Raw genomic sequence first — 24,040 nt, forward strand, 5'->3', positions numbered from 1 at the left:
GATAATCCCAACAGCACATCCCTGGCCATCCCAGAACTCTGTCAGTCTAAACCACCTGAAAACTTTTCTTCTTTTTCCCCCTGATTCAAATGCTCACACAATGCTAATGAAGCAAAATGTGTTAGCATTCCTTAAAATTCTGCTTCATTAATGCAGCTCCTCTGCTGTGGTCTGTCAAAACCACTCTATGATCTCCTGGAAAAGGAAAATAGAGCTGTTTAACTTCTTAACAGCCATTCAGACGAGGGAAGTCAAACACAGGAAAACTATTTACAAGATCTAGGCCTGAGTTAGTGCAAATAAGTTACTGATTGTTTCAAAAGTAAGAGTCACCAAGTAATTTCGAAATTATATTTTTAAGTATGATGTACTAAAATATATTAGGAATCTAATTAATGTATTAACTTGCTAACTGTATAGAAACTGGACTTTTATAAAAAGGAACATTGCCTGTGAAATTTGATTCCTCAGAAATAATACCTTTTTTTATTAAACCAGACAATCCAACTTACAAAGGTACGCAGTATCAGCCCACGTGGATCAAGCTGTATTTTACTTACCATACTAGAAAGGTTTCTAGAAATCATCTGTAAGCCACTTGAATTGATTTAACTGGAGACATGAGGTATTGCCCAATTTAGCTTATGGCAGCAGCAGCCAGTGAAGAGGCTTGGTTGCTGAGCTGGGATCAGAGCAGACACCTCCACAAGGTCCTTTACATGAAATAAATGTCCTGGTGTTCTAAATGCTTCTCTCCACATCACACTTCAAGCAAGAGCCCTTACATGACTCTGACATTCTGAGCACCCTCAGCCCTTCCACGCTCAAGCACCTCAGGTATCCAGCTCTCACTGATTCACTGGATACCCTCCACAGAATTTTAGCACAGCTGTACATGGATCACAGCCCAACACTGACTTCTACACGCCTTTCCTTTCAGTCCTGGCCTTGAGAGGGCTTTGGTGTTTTGAATAACAGCAATTTCACAGCTACCCATGTCCCTGCTACCTTCCCTTCTCATCCTGACTCCAGACTATGTACGGACTGGCTCCTCTCTTTGCCTGCTCTCACAGGCATCCGTCCAGCTTGAGACAGCACTGAGAGCTTGGACACAAGGTTTATGCCAGCCAAACATTACAGAAATTTTAAAGAAAAATGAAAAAAAAAAAAAATGAAAAGCTGCAGGCAGTACATTCAGGGCATTTATCTCTACGCATAAATCTTTAATTACTCCAGGAAATTACAACCTCAGTCACTGAAAGAGCTGTAGCAGGGTCCCCAGGATATAAGCAAAGGCACCCCTTTAAGAAAGTTCCTGTAACATCTACAACTGGTAAATGAAGCCCCTTCATGTCAAGTCTTGTCTTCCTCAATGTTCACCTCAAAAAAATGTTCACCTCAAAAATGAGCTATTTAAACCCATTCTGGCCTTTCTTTCCAATTTCCTCTAAATGAAGCTTTTCTGCTTCTGAAGTTCATCACAAGTAAGTTTTTTAGCAGACGGTATTTTATGGAACTGAGAAGAAGTATTTTTTATGCAAAAAAGCAGTTCAATTTAAAGATAAAGTGAGCAAGTCAAAGCAGCAAAATGTAAATGTTAAGAAAGATAAGCTGGTTTTTTTAATTTTTTATTTTTTTTTTTAATTTCTATGGAGGAAGTGCCTGAGATCTTCAAACAGGAGTAAGGGCCGCACAGTATTAGATAATTCACAATGGACAAGTATCACAAGAATTATTCCTACTAAAGATAACACAAAATGCAGAATGCAGAGAAAGCGTGCAAGAGGTGAATAAAAAGATGAAGGGGCAGGGTATTTAAAGGTTAAAAAGACAGGTGCATTGAACACAGGCACCAATATGAGGACTGAACTAAATAAAAGGACCGGGTTTATTAAAAGTTAATTTTTGCTACCTCCACGGATGATTACATAGAAAATAACAATTTGACTAATTAGCTAATATTTGTACAGTACTTTGAATATATAAAGTGATATATAAGTTAATATAATTTCAATTAGACTGGAAATGAGATAGAATTATCAGTGCATTTATTAATATTTAATAAGTTCGCTTTCCACAACAGCAACAAGCTTTACATTTTAATTGTGTGCTTCAAAACATAAAGCTAGAAGGCCCTGAGAAGTGATTACAAAGTTTTCTCTAGCAATATTCCAAAAACCCACTCACATTAAAAATAAACAAGCATTGCTTTTTAACCAAACTGATGCCCAAATTAAGAACTCTTGATTGGAAGATGAGTGACAGCACACGTGGGCCACACTTTGTCGTTTCTTCCTTCCGAAACAGATTCCCTGTACGACCAGATCATGAATTTCTATGACCAGGAGATACTTCACATTTTCGTGAGCCTTCTCCTAAGAGCTCCTCCTCCAGCTTAGAGCAGGGAAAGAGGACACAGTCTCCAGGTACATGGGCTTGCTGCTCTCCAGCTGATGCACAACAGGGTGAACTAATCCATGCACTGACAGGACCAGAAATAGTGCCCTTCTCAGGGAAGGGCTGCCACCCCTTGCTGAGGGTCCTCCCCAAACATTCCCAGGAATTCCCAACCAGGATTTCTTAAAGAGCATCATTCCTGCATCCTCATCCACGCATTCCTGTCCCCCCCAGACAGACGCACATCATGTGGGGCCTTCCCTTGCAGACTTCTGCCACCAAAAACAAACCCAGCTTCCAAAGGTCTGTGCTTCCCCAGGAAGCCAACTGGGAGCTAAATCAAACCACAAAGCAGAACCTGCAGGCTGGAAGTGTCAGCATTATCTGGACTCATGTTGGGTTTCAGTTCCAGAGCTGTCAGGGCGAAGCCATCAGCAGTGAGCACAGCATACAACACCTTCATAAAACACAGCAGCAGCTACTCTTTACCAACCAGAGCAACTATAATTAAAAGGAAATAAAACTGCACATCAAACTGAGAAGCAAAGGAATTTTTAAGAATGTGAAATAAGTTCTTATTCATTTAGACAATTTCTATTTGATGGCATTTTGAAAGGAATTCTTGAAAAAAGAGGAAAAAAAACTGAGTGCAGAAAGAGTTATTCAAAGGTATTTTTTTTATTTGCCTTCGTTAAATACTATATAATGTGCTCTTATTTGAAAAACATCAATCAAATTTATAGATTCATGATAAATAGTTGTAATTATAGCTGCCTGAAAATAATTCAGCTGTCACGTTTACCCTGTCAAAGTAAATAAGGCTGTCATTTTAGTTGATGTGTGTGACTTGAGTAAACATTTCAAAGCATGAATTTTTAAGTAAGATTTTCTCGCTTGAAACAATTGCTCAAATTAATTTTCCTTCCAACTCTAATTTATTATGCTTATTTTCTTAGTAAGTACAAACTCTTCAGCTATTTAACCGAAGCATCTTGGAGTAGACTGTGGTGCACAACTCATTAATCATACAAAATGCACAACTAAAACACATCACCTTTTGACCAGAGAAAAAGAAGTGGCATTAGTATTGCTCCATCCTTACAGCTGTAGTACCTTGAAGCATTTAAAACACTTTAAATTTATCCCTATACCACCCATGCATAGTTGGAAAATGGCATCATTCCTGTTTCAACAATGAAGATCCGGGGCAGAAACATTTTCTGCAATTAATAAGTGAATATTTTTAACAAGTATTGGGCTCAGTTGGATGTGCTGAAGCTGATCACAGCAAGGTGGAGAGAGACACTAAGGAAGCTTTCTAAAGACAGACCTTGGGGGAACAAACACCAGAATATACTGGTGATAGAAAAATTTCCAGCTGTGGGCAACAGAAATCATGGCATTTCAGTTAGGTCATTTTTAAATCAGCCTATGGGGAAAGAGTATGTTACAACTTTTCAAAAGTAAAATGACATAAACTGGGTATCTGCTTACATAATTAAACTATGGAAATACCACTTGATCTTTAAAAAAATAAACACACAGAAGGTACTTGGAAAATTCCCACTTTTCAGGGGTCCTTCACTGAACTTACCATTAGATTCACTGTGCTGTCCTCTATCAGCACTGCAGCACTACCAAAAATGAACATTTCAGCAAAATATTTTGAAAAGTTCTGTTCAATAACAGCTTAAAGACAAGATTTTTCATCACCTGGCTTCTGGATTAATGAAAAAATCTTGCAGTAGACTGTCAGCTTTAAGAATCAATAAATTATTTTTTCTGAGGACATAACAATATTGTTAATATTACTGACATAGCATTATTTTGCCTTTAAGTCTTCACTTGTTAAATAGGCACAGCATTCCTTACCATCTTTGCTAAGCATTTGAGGCCTTACATAAGAGGCAAGGTGTTAATACTTTAAAATGACCAGCCAAAATATATACTTATTTAACTCATGGCACTTACGAAAATAACCTGGTTTTCTCCAATATACATTTATTTTAGACTATATCACTGTTCAGTACTGTAAATGAAAGATAAAAGCAGTAAGACTGCACTGACCTTTTCCTTAATGTAGACTCACAAACCTTCACCACCCTGATGACCTCTTTAACAGTCCGTCGGAAGTCATGCATTCTTGCTGCCACTAGCAGAGCTAGAGAACAAGCAGGGAAAGTTACTATCAAAAAGAGGGAAATTTCCTGAGGAAAAGCAGAAAAACAGTCAGGTAATTATACACTCTCCCTTCTCCCTGCCTTCAGCCAAAGAGCTGTAAATGCCCACACTCAGCTGTGTCCCCGAATATTGTGATGGACTTGACTTCACAAACTTTGCTTTCTACCCACTAAGCCAAGTGCACGTTGCACCCTGAAAAATTCTGTGCTTTAACATTTGGGAAACTATGGTTATCTACAGCACAAGAACATTTCAATGATTACTTATTTCAGTTACCATCCTTTTAGCAGAACTCACTGAATTCTGTCCCAAATAAAAAAATCTCCAGAGAAACAGTGAATGTGCCTAAGCTGGTCTCCTCACTGCTGCCACTACTATCCCTGTCTTGCTGGTGCCCAAATGCTTTCCTGCCAGGCCCTCTACACAGCCAGATAACCAGCTGCATTTACATGGGGTGTGGATTCAGAGCACCAGCTCTGTTTTGAAGCACCACCCCCCAATCATACAGTAGCTCACTGCACAGAGCAGTTTTAAGAATAAAAAAGTGCTTTTTTTATAGAGGAAACTAAACCAAGGCTCCACTTCTGGTATGTGTTTGAAGTGCTCTTAACAGGAACATCAGGGTTGAACTAACCACTGGTTCTTCGAGCTACGTGTGGCACAGACTTTTGAGCCAGGGAGCCAAACTAAACCCAGTCCACAATCCAGCATGTGAACTGCATATTGCATGGATGGATGGAAGGGGCTCAGCACCACCTGCCTCCATCTATTGATCCGTGTCTGTTGAATTAAATTACTTGCTCGTGTGGATACAGCCCATGTAGTGCATCAAAGAGCAGACTGCTCTCCCATAGTCTGTACTCAAATTTCTAGCAATGTGCAACAATCAAGTACTATTAACAAAAAGAGGCTAGAAATGTCAAAAAATTGCATAGTCCTGGGCTCTCAAAGGTTTGAGCACTACTTCTTATTCATGCATACCAATGTAAGATCTTTCAAATAAAATAAAGCACATACATGAACTCTGTGACTACCTACACTCTTTGTTACTCTCACCCCACTGGCTACTATCTTTCAACCTGGACCTCCCAAACCCATAGGTTTTAAGCAAGCATCATGACAGCAATGGATCTTGGAAAAAGATGAAGAAAGAGAGAAAAATAATTTCACAAAACAGGTCGAAGAGGGCACTTCTTGCATAAGACTCTGTGTAAAGACACAAATCAAAGTGTTTGCACTAATGGTGTCATTTTAGCTGACAAAAAAACCTTTTAGCAGCTAGAGCCTGCAGAGTAGGGGCAAGAAAAGCACCAGGAAAGAGCTTAAAAATAATTCAAATTGTAAGCTACAAAGGGTCCGAGCAAGTACTGTAGGAGCAAGGGCAAAAATGAAGTTATAGTTTCAGAAACTATTTTGATGAAGACCTATATAATCTGTAGACACCCGACAGAACAAAACCCCTAGAATGTGGATATCACCAATGAAAAGGGAAAGACCTCATTTGTTCCAGGCTTCCCCATCCCTCCTGCTGTGGGGAAGGGACACAGGCAGGCACTGATGTACCTGCTCCGCAGAGCCCCGAGGGCCGGCGGCCGGTGTGCATCCAGTCCCGCTTCATCCTCTGCAGCAGCCTCAGAGCCGTCATGGACACCTCGTGGTTCTTATCCCCAAACTCCAGCATGTGTGCAAATCGGGGGATATACAAGCAAGGATCTGCAACAGAAAGTAACACAATAATGTCTAACCCTAACATCGATTTAGGAAATGCAGCGCAGCGAGGCTGCTGTGCTCGTCTGGCTTCACCTCAGCAAACACAGACTGTGCTGCTGGGCAGATCCTCTACCACTAAGCTTTAGAAGGACTATTTTAGATAACCTAAAACAAAATAATTTCTTGCTCTATAGACATGAGATCTTTAAAGCACTGCACAAATATTCTTACATGCTTTTCAGCATCCAAGGCTGCACACACTGACTGTGACATGTGAGCAGTGTTACTGGTATCAGGGAAAGCATGCCCATAGTGAAGCATTTACAAAAGCTTTTGCAGAACGAGAACATGATTTAGGCCCAAAACTTCTCACATCTCTCTTACAACACCTCTAGAAAAATAACAAGGTAACTTGCATGTTTTATCTTAAACCTAACCAACAACTAAGTTTGAAAAAAATTCATTTGATTAAAATCCTCCCTAACAAAAATCTAGTTACCTTTAAAGTTGATTCCAGCTGCATCTCAGACTCATATTCCAAGAATACAAAACACTGTTTATTACAGACACTAAGACTTCCATCAGCATAAAGTGCTGAAACCCAATTAACATCATTAGCACTATGACAATTTACATTGGCCACAGATCTTCCTCCAGATGTATAAACTTATTTCAAGCGTTGGTGTTATCAGCTTCAAACTAACCAAAATATGTCAGTACAGACTGTGCTCTGCCTAAACCAATTTATAATTTATCAAACAATCTTGTTAAAGCTACATTTAACACATGTTTACTCTTAGTTGAGATATCAATTTCTCATTTCCTGCCAGCCTTTTATCACTTGACCGAAAATCCATGATGTACGGTAAATTGTTAACTATTAGTCTCAACTCAATTTCCTCTGCTGATCCCCTATGTGGGCACTTAAACCAATAAAGATGAAAATTCAGCTCAAAACACTGGAAAAATCTTAGGGATTTACAACTAATCAAAGCAGTTTCATTTAGCACCAAGTTCTAACAATGATGCCCTGTTGCTATCCATAATTACCAAGATCACACCATAGGTGATAATGCCTGTCAGCCCTGCAGAAGCATTTAAATGAAAGCACTTAAAAAGCAAGAACTTTCAACCTCAAACTCCCTCAAAACTGAGGCTGCAGTCTCCTCCCAAACAGTCCCCTCCTAAACCTTTGATCCAAAAAATCAAAGGTTTAGGAGAACTTTACCAATCCCCATGATTCTAAGGACAGGTGTTCTGCACTTCCAAATATGACTTTATGAAGCTCTGCTCTGGAGAAATGACATATTCCAAATTCAACAACGAAAACCCAATCTTTCAGAAGCCATAGCCTGGCTCTACACTTAAACTTTGCTCTTGGCACTACAGGAACATGTGCAATGTTACAAAGCAATGACTGGTTTGCTTTTCCATCTCTTCTTATCCAGAGAGTGCCCAGCTTCAGGTCCTGCAGCTGCCAAAAAAGAGCAGACAGTATCCTGGACACATATTGTTTTAAATATACATCACTTATTTCCACCCACCCACCCACCCCCCAACTCGGTTGAGAATTACAAAGGTAAGGAATTCCAGTATCAATTTAAAGGGAGACATTTGAGTAACTCCTCTAGGTCTTGCCAAAGTCAGTGGCAAGAGCCATACCCATGGTACCTTCATTTCTATCACCAGCTTCAAAAGGTGTTTCTTTATTTCTCCATTCATTCTTTCAACCTGGCCTGAGCTCTGGGGGTGCCATGGGATAAGAAGGTTCCACTGTATTTCAAAGCAGCCATAACTCCTTAAAGGAACTTTCCTGTAAAATGAGTTCCCCTATCTGAATCTATTGGTTCCACAATCCCATATCTCGGAATTATTTGTTCCAAAAATACTTTAATCCTGTAGTTGCTACAACAATTGGAAATGGTTTTGGCCACCCTGTTAGCTGACATACTATTACCAGAAGAAATTTAAACTTTGCCACTCGAGGCATTTTGGTAAAATTCACCTGGCATCTTTGGAAGGGTGGTACAGCCCAAGGCCTCCCTCCCCTGCCAATTTTCTTTGTAACCCTGTTATTGACTTTAGCACAAATCAAGTACCTTCAATAGCTCACTTTGGAGAGGCACAACAATTACACTTACCATTGTTAGGGGAACCCTCTAACAATTGGACTGAATTAATAATAGTAGTACACAATGCAAACAAATATGCTCACCTTTAGGAAAACCCCTTTTTCAGTTATCACTCATTAATCAATCTGCTATTTATGTGGAGTCAAACTTCACAGGACCAAACTTCAGTTTAATAATGCTACCAATTGGACCAGAATTTCTATGAAAGATGTGTAAATTCACCACATACCTCACCAGATTGCAAAGAGCAACTGTCAGCGCTCTCTCTGGAGCTGAGTTGAATTTCGGAAGCATTTACACATTTGCATTGTAGCTATTCAGACATTTCTGCTGGCATTCATGCCCACAGGTCATTTGACAAAACATTGCACATCGTTAATTTGAATTCTGAAGCTACCAAACAGTCAGAAAATGAATACGTGGGTGGGTTTTAAATAGCAAGCCTTAAAAAACCCAAAGTAAGTAAGACAGTGAATATAGAAATCAGAGGCTGAGCCCAGGTTAGCATGGACAAGTCCTGCATGGATACAAACATTTGAAAATAAACAAGAAACGCTAGAAGGTGCAAACCCCAAACACATGGCTTCGTTCCAGAAGCACCACCCCAGCACCGAGGGTGCCCTGCTCGCAGGAGGGTCCCCTTCGCCTTTGGCTCATCCCTGGGGCTGCAACCCCTCCACACGCGGGCAAGTTACAGTCGGGCAAAACCCCGTTGGTTTTCCTCAAAGGGGATGCTGGGGTCCACGAAGCAAATCACAAGAAAAACATTATTTCATGTTGTGAGAAAGCAGCATGTGTTTTGCTGAAGACTTTCCCTTCTGTCCTGATCCCAATTCTGACTCGGAACTTGGACTTTCGGAAGAACTTTGATGCCACACAGTTACTGAGAGGGATGTAAGAACAATTCCGAGATGTGCTCGAAACAGCGCTCCAGACCGACAAGGGCAGGGCCCGCGGAGAGCGAGAGCCGCTCCCTGCTGCAGGTCGCCCCCGGGAACGGGCAGAGCGGGGGGACATTCCTCGCCGAGCCATGGGCGGGACGGGACGGCCGCGCACAGGCGGGGCACGGCGGCTGCGGGGAAAGGGGAAGAACCGCAGCAGCGTCCCTCGGCTGGAGCAGCCCGGCCGCGGCCGTGCCCCCGCGCCCCGAGTGGCGGCCCCGCGGGGCAGCGCGGCTCCCCCGCGCAGCGCAGCGCGGAGCGGCGGCGCCCCCGCCCGGGCCGCCCGGGAACGGCGCTGAGCGCTCGGGGCCGCCGTCTCCGCCCCGCCGCGGTCCCCCCGCGCTGCCCCGCGTCCCTCCGCGCCTGTCCCGCCGCGGCCGGAGCGGTGACACCGAGCGGCGCGGGGGGACCGATGGCGGGGGTACCGCGGGGCTCGCTGCCGGCGGCGCCCGGCGCTGCGCACGTAGGCGCGGGGGGGCGGATGGCGGGCGGGCGGCGGGCGGGGGGCGGCCCTTTCCCCGCCGCGCCCCGGCGCTCGCCATTGGCGCGGGCGGCCGTGACGCGCGGAGCGGCCGCTGCCTCTTAGTGCGGGAGGCGGAGGCAGGGCCCGGCAGAGCCGCGCCGAGCACGGCCGCGCAGCGCCGCATCCCGCCGCCAAGGGAGCGCCCAGGGCAGCGCCGCATCGCTCCCGCCCGCCGCGGAGGAGCCGGGGCGCCCCGCGGGCAGCAGCGCCCCTGGCGCGGGCGGGAGGAGCGCGGAGGAGCAGCAGCAGCAGAGGCAGCGGTGGCGGCCGCCGCGGGGACCGGAGCAAAGTTGGTGCGAGCGGCGGCGGGGCCGCCCGGGAGCGGGACTGCAGGGAGCCGCCGCCTCGGCTCGGCCCGGCTGCCGCGGATGTGCCCCCGCCGGGCCGGGAAGGACGGAGCGGAGCGCTGGCAGCGGGGATCGGGCGGCTGGCTGCGCTTCACCCTCGCCGGGCTGCTGCACTCGGAGGATTTGTGGATTGACTCTCGCTCCTGACCCACCGCCTCTGCCGGATTCCTGGGGTTTTGTTGCTGGATTTTGGCTTTTTTTTTTTTCTTTCTTTTTTTTTTTCTTTCTTTTTTTTTTTTTTATTATTAATTTTTCTCTCCCCGTTCCTCGGGGAAGGAGCTGCCTGCCGGCCCCACTCGGGCTCCCCGCTGCAGTCGTGGCAGTGCCGTGGAGGCTGGGACCCCCCTACAAGCCAAGGTGAGCGCTGGCACTGATCCGACACGGCATCACCCCTTTCCTCCCGGAAAGGTGCGTCGGGCCGGTAACCAAAGAGCGGGCACACACTCCAAAAAAAACCAAAGGCCACCCTGCATCTAGAAGCGTACAAAATATCCTGATAGTGGGACTCGCATTTGGGATCTGTTAGTTCTCTCGCTCATGCCACTGCCCCCTGGTTGCCTCAATGGCAGGATCATGAAGTGTTTGACTTTTTTTCTTCTGCTTCCAGAGACCTTAAAGAAGTCCAAAAAGAGTGTGAGGTCAAACGGCAAGGTGCCAGGATGCTATGAAATAGTGCCCCTGTCCCTGAAGAAGAAGATGGCTGCAGAACTTTACCCTGCCAGCACCAACACTAACATTGCAAACAGCAACGCCGCCGCCGCCGCCACCGCTGCCAACAGCAAGAAGAACGCCTTGCAGCTCCAGCAGAGCGCCCAGCCGCCCCCGCCGCCCCAGCTCCAAAACCTCAACAACAACAACTTGGAGAGCGCCAACTGGCAATCCTTCCATCCCACGCTGCGGGAGAGGTAAGGGCCAGGCCCGCCGGACCCTCCCCGGGCGGGCGGGAGCCAGAGAGAGAAAGAGAGAGGTGCCCGCCCTGTGCACCTGCGCCCGGCCAGGCGTGAGCGCAGGGATGGGCTGGAGCCCCGGGGGCCGCCGGCGGGAGGCTGGGGCACCGGGCGAGGGGCAGCCCGCGGCTAACGGGCCTTCTCCCCCCTCCCCTGCTTGCAGGAACGCGCTGATGTTCAATAACGAACTCATGGCTGACGTTCACTTCATCGTGGGCCCGCCAGGGGCATCCAAGAAAGTTCCTGCCCATAAGGTTTGTGCAGATAATTTTTGGCTTTTTAATGCTGCTGAGCAGGTCGCCTTCTCCCCCTGCCTTACAACTAGGTTCCACTTTTTTTTTTTCCTAATTATAGCTCTTATTTAATCCCACAAGTAATTCCCATACGCTGCAATTAAAGGGAGCAGTCGAAGGCAGTGTTCTGCTTCCACTGCAGCTTGTAACTTTCGCTAAATGTAGCTTTTAGGAAAGCCAGCACGCTCAGCTGTTCCTGATCCATGTTACTGAGGCTCCTCTCTCTTTATTTTCCAGTATGTTTTGGCAGTTGGTAGCTCTGTCTTCTATGCTATGTTTTATGGCGATCTCGCAGAGGTCAAATCTGAAATCCATATACCAGATGTGGAACCTGCAGCCTTTCTAATCCTATTAAAGTAAGTGGCCACTACAAGTCTGCTAATTACATGGACAGAATCAAAGTAGCTTATAAAATATACATCTCCTAATTGACATTGTGCAATATGCACTTACTGCTGTTTACTTAATGTACTGACAAATATTGAATGTCAGATTCACTGCCAGCAAAGACAACTATAGATTATTTTCATGGCCTACTTTTTTTTTTTTCCCTGAGAAACTAATTTTTTTTTTTCACCCGCCTTCCCCTCTAGATACATGTATAGTGATGAAATAGACCTGGAAGCTGACACAGTTCTGGCTACACTCTATGCTGCCAAGAAGTACATCGTGCCGGCCCTAGCAAAGGCTTGCGTCAATTTTTTGGAGACCAGCTTAGAAGCAAAGAACGCTTGTGTCCTGCTGTCTCAGAGCAGGCTCTTCGAGGAGCCAGAGCTGACGCAGCGCTGTTGGGAAGTGATTGATGCTCAGGCAGAAATGGCACTGAAGTCAGAGGGCTTCTGTGAGATAGATCAACAAACACTAGAGATCATTGTAACCCGGGAAGCACTCAACACCAAGGAAGTGGTAGTTTTCGAGGCTGTTCTCAACTGGGCAGAGGCTGAATGCAAAAGGCAAGGGCTGCCGGTTACGCCACGCAACAAGAGGAATGTATTAGGGAAAGCTTTGTACTTGGTGCGGATTCCAACCATGACTTTGGAAGAGTTTGCCAACGGAGCTGCCCAGTCTGACATCCTCACCCTTGAGGAGACTCACAACATATTCCTATGGTACACAGCCGCAAATAAACCCAAATTAGAGTTCCCCCTGACGAAAAGAAAAGGACTCGTGCCTCAGCGCTGCCATCGGTTTCAGTCGTCTGCGTATCGCAGCAATCAGTGGAGGTACCGGGGGCGATGTGACAGTATTCAGTTTGCCGTAGACAAACGGATATTTATAGCAGGACTGGGATTGTATGGGTCGAGCTGTGGCAAAGCTGAATACAGTGTCAAAATCGAACTGAAGCGCTTAGGTGTTGTCCTTGCTCAAAATCTGACAAAGTTTACCTCCGACGGCTCCAGTAACACCTTCTCTGTGTGGTTTGAACACCCTGTGCAGGTTGAGCAAGACACCTTTTACAATGTAAGTGCTATTCTTGATGGTAACGAACTCAGTTACTTTGGACAAGAGGGAATGACTGAAGTGCAGTGCGGGAAAGTGACGTTCCAGTTCCAATGCTCCTCGGACAGTACTAATGGAACCGGAGTACAAGGAGGACAAATACCTGAGCTCATTTTCTATGCATGATGCATTTCACCTTGATTGTATTCCAGTGCTGCAATGATGCACATTAAGGGATTTTTTCGGTTTTACTACAAACTCTGCAGCAGTATGGAATGTTACGCTACTTACCTATCTGCTACATCAGGCTATACAAATAAGTGAAGGAATGCTCTTGAATTTAATCTTATTTTATTTATTCATAAGCTATTTGACTTAATTATTAAGACTGCAACATGCAGAAAAATGTTAAATTTTGCACGTACTGTGCATTTATTTTGTATATAGATAACTAACTTGCAGACTGCAGCTGACTCAAACAGAATGTTCTAAACTAGAGCAGTTTATGAATCTGTGAAATATAAAACATTTTTACTTGCCCTAAATTCTGTGTACTTGATCTTTGCTGACCTTATGGCTCGTGTGTGTTAATTCATGTACAGCTAACAGGGGTGATAACACTGTAGTCTGGTCCCTGTGTGCATCCACACCCAGCAAATGGGAAAGTTCCCTCTCTTGGTAACTGAAACCAAGATCCATCAGCAGCCTTTATTTTCCCTTCACAAGAAAAGGAGCTGACATTTGAGGAAGCTCAGGGTTTTTTGTGTGTTGCCCAAGCTGAAGATAGACAAACCATCAGTGTACTCAAAGCTCATCAGAATCATCCTGTGGGTATATTTGAAAACTCCTAATGCCCCTAAACATTCAGCATCTCTGTTAACCTGCAGCCTGCCCACCAAACAGCAGCACTGCCACTTACACCTGTCAAACTACACCCCCCTTCGACTGGCCAGAGTCAAGACACGCAGATGAAGTTAATTAATTCAGTGATAGGGCTGCGTCACAAATTTAGCCCAGGGCTGTATTACTGGCAGACACTATCTGAATTTACATCCCTGCCTTATACAGAGCAGCAGGCATTAGAAAAATACTTGCAAGATGGTGTTTAGGTTCATTTAAGTTTGCTGATTAGAAGTAAGCCACCTTAAAAAAAAAAAGGCTGTTGGATCTTTCCTCCTGCTTTATCTTTTTGGGAAAACAGTCTCCAGCATTATCAGCAATCATTTTATGCTAGTACTTTTCTCAGAAAGTGATGAAAGTACTTCTTTTTTCTCTAAGGTCTCATGATCATATAGCTGAGCCAATTAGAAATATTTACTGGGTTTTATAAATGTTAAGATGAGCTCAGAAGAGAGTACTCAAACAGCAGTCTAAACCAGTATTTTTAAAATGTTTAACAAGTACCTCTACATCTAACATGTTTGCCTTTTCCCAAGCTGCATTAATTTTCACCTTGAAACTAAGCTGCAATGCAAATCCTGCCTGTTTTCTCTCTCTAAAAGTAATGAAAAATAAGAAGGGAAGTGAATTGCTGAGAACAAGACCTCTCTAGCAGAGCTGGAGCTGTGCTGCTGCAGCCGCGCTGTGCCGCACTGCCCGGGCGCTGCTCCCCTTGCTGCAAATGCAGCGCTCCTGTGCCAGCCCAGTACAGCTGAAGGGGTGTGCCTGTGTTGTCATTCTGCAACACAGCCATCTGATTCTCTCAGTACAGATTAAGGAGAGTGGGAGTAACAGTGGGTAAAGATGCAGGCAGATAATTCCTACACAGAGGTGGATAACAGTCACAAGACCTCACCAGAAATGCACTCTTCTAACTGGAACTGGCAAATTCCCTTAGCTTAAACCCACAACTTAGAGAATGGCTTCTGTACCCTTTCAACAGGTTAAAACCCACCTTCCTATTGCAGTCATGATTTCAGTGTTGACTTATCTGAAGTTATTCACAAGTTTGGAAAAAGCTGCTCCTCATTTTCTGCCAAGCCGTTTGTATTTCAAGCACTGAACAGCTCAGCTACAGGTGATGGACAGATAGTAAATTTGGCAAATACTTATCAAATGTTACATCTGTGGAATTGAAGCATGACAGGCCTGTAGGAGCTTGCTGACACACAGAAATTTGTTACACATCAGTCCATTGTCTTAGTATAGCCCAAATTACTCTTGGAAAAAGCAAGAAAACTATTTGCAAAAGAAAACAGCATCTAGTTCCAAAAAAGTTCTTACATAAAGGAGAACAGGTTCTTAAAGTCAGCAATGCTCCTTTGCCTGGATTGATTCCAGCTTCACTATAAAGTTACTCCTTGGGTACCAACATACAATACTATGTATATATAAGTGCATACATGCATATTTTTTTCAAGTAACCATAGAAAAAAAAATACTCAAGTAGTCAAAAGTCAAATCATTAAAAAAATACCTATGGCTGGAGCGTTTATGCAGAGTTCTCTGGCCAACAGAAGGAAAGTTCTTCCCAGCACATAGACATTCACCTATTAAAAGACAAAAGAAGCATTATGTAAATCTTACACCACAAATGTTTTTAATAGAACATTTATATGGAAAGGAGAAAAACCCAGAAATCTTAACCAGCTTAAAAAAAAATCAAGTTATACAAGCACTATTCATATGTACAGGATAATACTCAGTGCTTGTCAAAATCTGCACAAATTAGCATTGTAAATCAAAGCATAAGTTTATATTGAAAAAATTCTAAGAAGTTTTTCATCATGCTCTCCAGTGGGCTCTGTGCTGCTCTGTAGTACAGTTTTTCAGTTGTCACATTACATCATAAGGCATTAAGTAGACTTCAATGTAATATCAGTATATATAAAGTGTCATTTATCTTGTACCATTACAAAACCTGAGCAAATACAAGTCAGTGCAAATTTTGGTTCTGCATGATCATCTGCAGTGGCATAATTAAGTATTGCACAAGTACACACCAAACTTTTTACCAAATCAAGGAGTGGTGCTACATGCCCCAAGGGTTATTTGTCATATCTTGCTGTTTGGACATTGCCTCAGATCACATTAAAAACATTAGGAAAAAAAAAAATCATCAGAAAAGCCCAGGCACCAGGGACAGAGCTCTGCTCCCCTCCCTCTTTCACTGCTGCACCCAGGAAGATGTAAATTGAGGGAAGAAGTTACTTTTCATACTCTTGATTTGCAATTTATAGCATAGACAAACCATATTTGTATTTTACAAGTGTGAGGAAGTTTTCTTTCTCTATCTTAAGGTGTGTTTTTGTGGTCAGCAAGAAAGGCAGGATATACTCCAATTCCCAATCAGTCTCAAACATTCCCACGGAGCTCCATGAACACCTTGCTTCCCCCAAGGCATATGTAAAGGTCAAGGTTAGTATAAAAATCTCCATCCTCCTACACTCCAAGCAAGTAGGTTTCTGGTTTGTTTTGAACAATGGTATATACACTATTGCTTTTAAGGAACAAAACTGCTCCTCTCTTTCCTACACCAGCATAGTGAAGGTGTTTACTTAGCAGTCAATTACGCAACTGAGTGATGATTATGGTACAAGCCTATGGAATTAAAAAACTATTGCTCTTTGCATTTCATCAAAGAGCTTTGCCAACCTTAGTTTAAAAGCAGGCTTTCCTCCCAAGCGTATAGACAGTTCTGTAATATATGTATCTCAACAAAAACAACCAAACCCCCAAACAACTGACATATTTTCACCTAGCCCTTCAAAATATTTACATGAAAATGTTTGTAATGTGTATTTTTCTCAAATATATATATAAAAAAATCATAAAATAGAACTTCAAAGAAATCTTCAGAATGATCACATATCCTGAAAATGACTGTGCAATCAATTATACATGACATGATGGTAATTCATTCCATATTTAGTGAAAAGTGAGTGTACTCCATGCTGTGTCTGACCAATAGTTGGACTGGCCAAGAAGATGCAAAAATACAGCCTTAAATTTTATTGCCTTTTTTCTTCCCGAAATAGGGCACAACATAGAAGCACAATTCTAGGGGAAGGAAAAGAGCAAAACATACTCTCTGAATGAGCAGTCTGTTTTCTAGGAAGTAAGTCACCAAATTTTATACAGAAAAAAACATGCACCTACTGAATCTGGCAATTCATACTGGAGTCTGAGAGCGTGTGACTTTCCATGAGCACTGAGACAGAACAGATATCACTAAAGCAAAATGTCTGCAGCATTTCAGTTGGCTTTAGATTCACAAGCTCAAAATGGGTTGTTTTGACCTTTTGTCTAAAAAATATTAACATAAAGAATGAGTGTTTGGCTGTAATTTCAGCCTTCTAAGCTGGCCAACCAAGTTACTATAAATCTTAAACCTCATCACTTAGATCTTGTTCTGCAAGGACAATTCACCGCACAAATCAATAAAGTTACTTCAGTGGAGCAAAGTACATATGATGTTTCTGTTAGAGGCTTCACAAACTCATCTAGTTCTCTTATATTAGTTTAGAAAAAAACCCATAAAACTCCAATCCAAACAAGTATTTTTCCTTCTAGCTTTTTTCCTTGTCACGACATCCAAATACTTGATGTTTGTCACCATCAAACTACGTCACTGCCTAAGAAACTCCTCCTAAGCAAACTTTCCATAAATGCAATAATAAAGAGCAAATAAATATGAAGAGGCATAAAGAAGCAGGTCTTTTCTTCTAGTGAAGTTCTAACAATCAAAGTGATTGTCAAATTAAATCTAAAGCAAAGACAAATGAATAATAAATGTGCTCAATGACTATATATCCTTATTTTCTTGGCCTAAATAAAAGTCTCCTGACCTATGATTTATTTGAGAAGTAATGCACTTAAATCTAACCTGCTTTTCTATTTCACCCACATCATCAGTGTTTTATGACTGACTTCAAGATGCAGGCAATGTATTTGCACAAAATAATAAATTAAAACAGAAATTATAAATGAGGGAATTTCTTTTGCTCACAACCCCATTTCTTTGTAGTTTCTGGTTACTAACAATTTAGAAAGAAAGCAAAATATACAGTATAGTCCATGTTTTGTATTGTTTTCCTCATGAAGCTCACACATTTTTAATGCCAGGGTCACAAAAAGAATCAGGAACATTTAATTGCTTCCAGTTTTTCTGGCAAATTAGTACAAAAAAAAAAGACTTCAGGCCCTCTCAAACAATATGGTTCTCAACTTCAAAAGTTAAATATTCACAGGTTCTGGGGCACTTCTCATAAACGAAAAAGATGGCATAGAGTTCACCCAGAAATCTGTAATGCAACTGAACTCCTGAAACATGATATTTAAGATTTCCTGGGTTTAGTGCAAGATGGCCCTTTCACTAAGATTTTATTCCACTATCACTGATTTCTAGTCACACACATACACACACACACACACATATCCTGTGATAGAAGAGATATGATATAAAATAAGCATTTAAAAAGGGTCTTTCTTTACTCTCATCATTTGGTTTTTCTGTACTCCATTAAGCTTAGGAAATTAAGGGAATTAATTTAGAGGCCTATTTTAATTTCTAGTTCTTTCTTCATTAAGAACTTCTTATAAAAATTCATATACTCCAATCCATCAAAAGCTTAACGTTCCAAATTTAGAATCATATGACATTTGCATTTATAAAACCTAATTTTATATGAGTTCTTAGAATGGTGAATAAACAAAAATGCCCTTCTAAAAGGATGTATCTGGCTTAAGCTTGAATTGGTGCAGCTTTAAAGCTTACCACATCAACTTCAGCCTCTTTTCCCCTTAATTTAAAAGGATCACACTGAAAAACAGTATTTCTCCAAACTCTCCCCAATCAAAACTGTTGAAGTGAGACAATTGTTTTGTACACTTCCACTATACCACTATATGACTTGTGCTCTTTTTTTGCAGATTTTCACCAGACACTAAAATTTCCTAAACCTGATACAATCACTAGGTTTAAGCATCAACATCTAATGCAAAAGAGGGGTGTCAACCTCTATTGGGAGATTTAAAATATCTGCATACCCTGATAGCTTTTACCATATTCTCATACATTCAACTCATATTTAACAGAGTAAGTTTACAACAATCTGGACCCATCACGGATTCTTTTATTTTTTTTAAAAAAGGCAAAACAAAAAAACCCAAGTGGCTTCTTTAGCAGGAAGACATTTTTCAGACAAAGAAGTATGTGCTCACCAAGGCACTGCAAAACCCTATTTTTACAGGAGACCTTAAGATTCTCTAAGATGTTGTCCTTTACCAATAGTTAATTTCTGTTCTCATTATCAAACACATTATGTTAATTAAAAGGGGCATTTAGTAAAGGAATGGCTTCCAATTATTCAGTTACATCTTCACAACAGGATCCTTCTACTTGTTATGCTCTTTGCCCTTCACAGTATTTTTTGGAGACAGTCTTTTCATTTCACATCTGTCAGTCATCAGACACTGATTTCAAAGGGACACTTCCAGAGAGACTCTTATCCTTTCATAATTTCCTCTTGCTCTCACATCATGCCTGATCTGTTCACAAATACCAATATACTTCCACTTTCAGAAATAACAACAAACACCTCATTTCCAGTAACACAGGAATTTATCAGCCTAAGACCTTCCAGAATTTTAAACTCTCTTGGGGAAACAGGGTATCTCCCATTCATACAGTTACCAGGCTACGTCAGCTTCTGGACAGTAGCAAAAAAATAAAGCTGCCACCATTGAATGGAAGGTTTTGTTTGACCGTAGGCTCCATAAAGTTTTAAATCAATAACCCTTCCACAAGCAATTTCCAAAAAGGCTTTTCAAGAGCATAGTGTGGCATTCTGGCAAAGTACCACAAATGGTGAGACAGTGGTTAAGATATTCCTCTAGAAAGACAAAGACTGGGCAGTTGGAACACGATGGGAATTCACACTGTGAAACATCCATGGCTGCTTGCCTAAATAATTAAGCAAGCATGAAAAGCAAATGAGTTTTTAAGGAGAGTGTCTGTTGCTGGGGAAAGAGGCACCTGTGGTTATTTGAGTCATTATTAACATTTCTAGTGTAGTAATGCCTGAAGGTCCCAACCAGGTTGTTTAAATTAACTCAATCAACAGCAATTTGCATAGGGGCAATAAAGGCAAATACAGTCAACATGTTAATAACTTTAAATGAACAAAGGGTATTAAAACTGAAGCAAACCAGTACAGTCTTTAAAAGAACACCCAATTTTACCTTTCTCAATGCAATAAAATGAAACTTCATAATTTTTTTTTTTTATCCATACTGCATTTAGAGCAGTCAAAAGGTAACACAAAAATACAAACAAGTACAAACTCAGCTTGTCAGGCTGTCATTCAAAAGAGACACAAATCAAAATTGAGCAGCTTCCCTCTCATACTGGGCTTTAAAGCACTGCTTCAGTCTGGGGACTCCAAAGCAGACTCTCCTGCTTATCACATCCATGGCAGCCCTGGAGTTCTTCCTCCAATACCACAGCAGCACAATAAGCCATTATCAAACCATCTATGCATCTTAACTAAGAAAGTTAAAGAATAATAATTTACAACAATCATAGAGGAGTCAGGGAACCCAATGCTGCCTTTAGATTAAATAAATCAAAACAAGTGTTCAAAAGTAACTCACAATAAAAATCCTTCTAGACAAGCAAGTACTGTTACTTGACTAGACAAACTGCAGATGAAGAAATAGGAGTGAGAGCTGTGTTTTGAAGTGGAAGAGAGACCAGTCAAGTACTAGTTACTGATTTTCACTTGTGCATCCTCTTCCCTTACCTAGGACCACAGTGTAATTCAGGTTGGAATGGATCTCATCAGGTCTCCAGCCCAATCTCCTGCTCCAAGCAGGCTCAGCCACAAGAACAGACAAGGTTGCTCTGGATCTTGACAGCCTTGATGGATAAAAACTTCAAAACTGCCCTAAGCAACCTGTTTCCTCACTTGGCTGTCCTCATAGTGAAAAACTTTTTCTTGATATCAAGTAGACACATCCCATTTTAATTAATTACATCCATTGCTGTTAATTTTCCTGCTGCACTCTCTTATAAAGAGCCTGGCTCTTCAGATGTCTAAGATCTCTTCAGTGAACATCAGCCTTGTTTAACAGCAGGACATACCACAAGGCACTCTAAAAATTATATTCTACTAGTCTTAAACTGGGGATCAGAGCACTGTCAATCCCTCTCTCCAAAGTCTTTTATGACCCCATTGCAAAGGCCATGACATTAGAGATGACAAGAGACTGAAAAAAAACCCCAGCCATTCCTGAGGATGGGAAAGGCTTTTCACCACACCGAGATGAAGCTTCAGCCAAACAGTTCCTCAGGTGCAAGGAATGGGATGCTTGGAAAGATGGGAGAAAACCTAAACTGTTCAAAACTTGGCCAAGGCTAGACAGGCTTTGCAGCTCTCCTAAACAAGCCGGGCCTGTCGCTTAGATTGGACTAACAAAAAAGCAAACAAAAGGCCTGATTGCAGACCTCTCTAAGGACTATATTTGCAAGTAAAATGCAGGATCTGAAAATATAAGCAAGCACTTTCCCTGTCAGAGACTGATGACTGGTCGTCCTTCCAACTCAATCAACAAGCAGCACGACTGCTCGGCACAAGGAAGGCGCCTGATTTGTACCAGTGCTCTGGACATTTTCAGTTCATTGCAGATCATGCTTTGAAGTCCAAACGTGTCAGAGGCATTCTTGATCCGACAACACTTTCAACAGATTTTTAAGACATTAGATGTATTTCACATGAAGATAAAAAACCAAGGAAACTGCCTTTCAAATTAAAAAAAAAAAAAAAAAAAAAAGACTTTTTGTCTTTTCCCAAGATGGCAGCAATTTTGAAGCTCCAAAAGTTATTATGAAAATGCAGCAGTTCCCCAGTGGAACAAGACAAACTCCCACATCTCAGTCATCAGCATAAGAGGAAAACTGATATGACTTTTTACAGACTGCCATTAACAGTGAAAATTAGTCTCCTCTACTGCTAAGTTTTAGCAGCACAATACTATCCTAAAAGCTCATTACACTGTAGGGGACAGCTTTTCATTTTTTTAGTATTTTTAAGTCCCAAAGTAACTCAAGAAAAACAGGAAGAGAGGTTGTAAAAGTACAAACCATAGCTAAGAGGTCATGCTTTGGCTTCCTCTATCCCTTCAAAAAACAAATTAAAGACTCAACAGATAATCAAGAGAGAAAGAATATAAGACAGGTCTTTAAACAAACACTGAGTTGCAGGTAATAGAAGATTCAGGACATGGTTTAGTGGTAAACATGGTGATGGTTCCTAGCTGGATTTAGTGATCTTGGGGGTCTTTTCCACCCTTAAATGCACTGAATCGTATTTCAGGGTGTTCAGTAATTCAGCCAGTAGCCTCCATGAAGACAATCTGCAAAGGATGTTTCATGTGGTGACTTTCTTACAAAATTCCTGCAGCCAGATGGCAAAGAGCCCTGCAGATACCTCACTTCCTACTGCAACTGAGCTGCATCAAGAAGATTCTGAAGAGTAATCTCAACATTCACTATTAGTTTCTAAGCAGGAATTGGTGCAGGTTAGCAGTAGCTTGTTTTTTAGACTTCAGATGCAATTTTTTTTTGTTATAAAATCAACATCTTTCTCATTTTGCCAAGAAAATTGGTTATCTGGACCACTATGATAATTTTGTACAGATTAGTATGAACAAATTAAATACTTTGGAAAGATAATACCACTGCCACTACTAGTACTGCTCTCAACTCTTTGTCCTTAAGGACATTTATATCCCAACTACAGGATGGGAGAGCAGTCCTTTAAAAAAAGAAGCACTTCAAGGTAAAATAGTACCACCTAATGAACTATTTTTAATAAACTAGTTCTTTTTTTTGCAGGTTTTGGAAGCAAAGACTGATCTAAAGCAGAATGTACTGAAATTTTATGGCTGGACCACAAATGTTTTGCTTCCAAGGTGGTATGGGTTATTTATTTAATTTTTTGGCTTGGTTTGTAGTTGTGGTTTTCTGTTTGGTTTGTGGTTTTGTTTGTGGGGGTTTGTTTGATTTTTTTTTTTAACAGACTTGGGGTGGGAGGAAAAAAATATCAAGCTAGGACCTGAAAAACTCATTTATGTATTCTTAAACAGGAGTTTCTGGATGGGTAGAGTTAACAATAACATTCAACATTCCTATTTGCTCAGATTCACCTTAAAGAAGCCATAAAGTAGAGCTCATCAGAAGATACAGTTAAATGCAGATCAAGATACTGAAATCTTGGATTTTTCTCTTTCAGAGGCTGATTATTTCCCTACCACTAACGTATTTCTGTCCCTCCCATCTCCTCAGTTACCCCTCTTTAACCTTTTGGTCCTCATAAATCCCATCTCAGCATCTTTCCTGGCTGGAATGTATAGAGGGGAAAAGACAAATCATTCAATCTTCCTTGTGTGTTTCTGCTGACAACACATCTTTTCCTTTTCCTCTTCCAGATACAATACCTCTTCTTCTAGTTCACATTGTGACTATTCTTCACATAACTGTAATCATTCTAATTCAAAACTGTCACCATGAAAAATTACCTGTGTTTAGAAGGAAACAAACCTCCCATTCTACACATGTACTGTTTGGTGGTAAGCAATCAAAATAATTCAGAGTTTAGAAAAGAGAAAAAAGTTACTAAATTTAAGAATTAAAGATTAATTTGATTATTGCAATTCCAGCAGATTGCTTCAAGCAATAAATAGCCTTCAGAGGGATGCCATTTACTAAGACAGCTGGGAGGACAAAAATAGATGCAAGTAACCTACTCACATTGTATGTAAAACAGTTGTAACAGAGAGAATGAGGGTAAGACAACATATGTCAGTAGAGCTTTCTATTTCCACAGACAGAGCAAGTTCATATTTCTCTCAAAATACATTTTATAAAACACAGTTCTGAAGTGCACGAATATATTTACACAACATTACCTACCAAAAAGGTTATTTCTGTCTTCAACAACTGTTGTTTTAAAAATATGCAGCATCTGACCCTGTGCCACTGCAGTGACTCTGAATCCTGATGAAAGGATCATACTAACTCTTGCTATGTTGTCTGCAGCATTAAAAGCAAAAATTTTTTTTGACATTTAATTTTACTGAAAAATTATTCAGATTTCCAAACCCAGTGATTTTCCACTCAAAATTTTTAG

General features: G+C 41.6%; 2 protein-coding genes across 4 annotated transcripts in view; one reads left to right on the plus strand and one right to left on the minus strand.

Annotated features, from left to right (window-relative positions):
• BRF1 (BRF1 general transcription factor IIIB subunit) overlaps positions 1–24,040 on the minus strand; it is a 171,795-nt gene that overhangs the window by 78,953 nt on the left and 68,802 nt on the right. For both annotated transcript variants that reach the window (XM_023927411.2, XM_023927410.2), the window contains exons 5-7: positions 15,328–15,400; positions 6,142–6,291; positions 4,465–4,558 (exon numbers count right to left, since the gene is read on the minus strand). In XM_023927411.2, the coding sequence (XP_023783179.2) occupies positions 4,465–4,558; positions 6,142–6,291; positions 15,328–15,400 (317 nt within the window). The remainder of the gene's footprint in view (positions 1–4,464; positions 4,559–6,141; positions 6,292–15,327; positions 15,401–24,040) is intronic.
• BTBD6 (BTB domain containing 6) lies at positions 10,193–13,456 on the plus strand. 2 transcript variants are annotated; one of them, XM_023927409.2, is made up of 5 exons: positions 10,193–10,588; positions 10,839–11,136; positions 11,342–11,432; positions 11,709–11,827; positions 12,065–13,456. In XM_023927409.2, the coding sequence occupies exons 2-5, from the start codon at positions 10,928–10,930 to the stop codon at positions 13,095–13,097; spliced, it is 1,452 nt and encodes a 483-aa protein (XP_023783177.1). In that variant the 5' UTR covers positions 10,193–10,588; positions 10,839–10,927; the 3' UTR covers positions 13,098–13,456. The 2 variants fall into 2 exon arrangements, with proteins under 2 accessions (XP_023783177.1, XP_023783176.1); XM_023927408.2 differs by lacking the exon at positions 10,193–10,588 and having other exon boundaries at positions 10,769–11,136.

Source organism: Cyanistes caeruleus, chromosome 6, assembly GCF_971803275.1.
Source record: "Cyanistes caeruleus chromosome 6, bCyaCae1.hap1.1, whole genome shotgun sequence".
Taxonomy (NCBI): Eukaryota; Metazoa; Chordata; class Aves; order Passeriformes; family Paridae; genus Cyanistes; species Cyanistes caeruleus.

Coding starts and splice junctions, on each gene's coding strand:
- BTBD6 (XM_023927408.2), top strand. CDS start 10,769: ATGCCACTGCCCCCTGGTTGCCTCAATGGCAGGATCATGAAGTGTTTG. Junction 11,137..11,341: donor CATCCCACGCTGCGGGAGAG/GTAAGGGCCAGG, acceptor CCCTGCTTGCAG/GAACGCGCTGATGTTCAATA. Junction 11,828..12,064: donor GCCTTTCTAATCCTATTAAA/GTAAGTGGCCAC, acceptor CTTCCCCTCTAG/ATACATGTATAGTGATGAAA.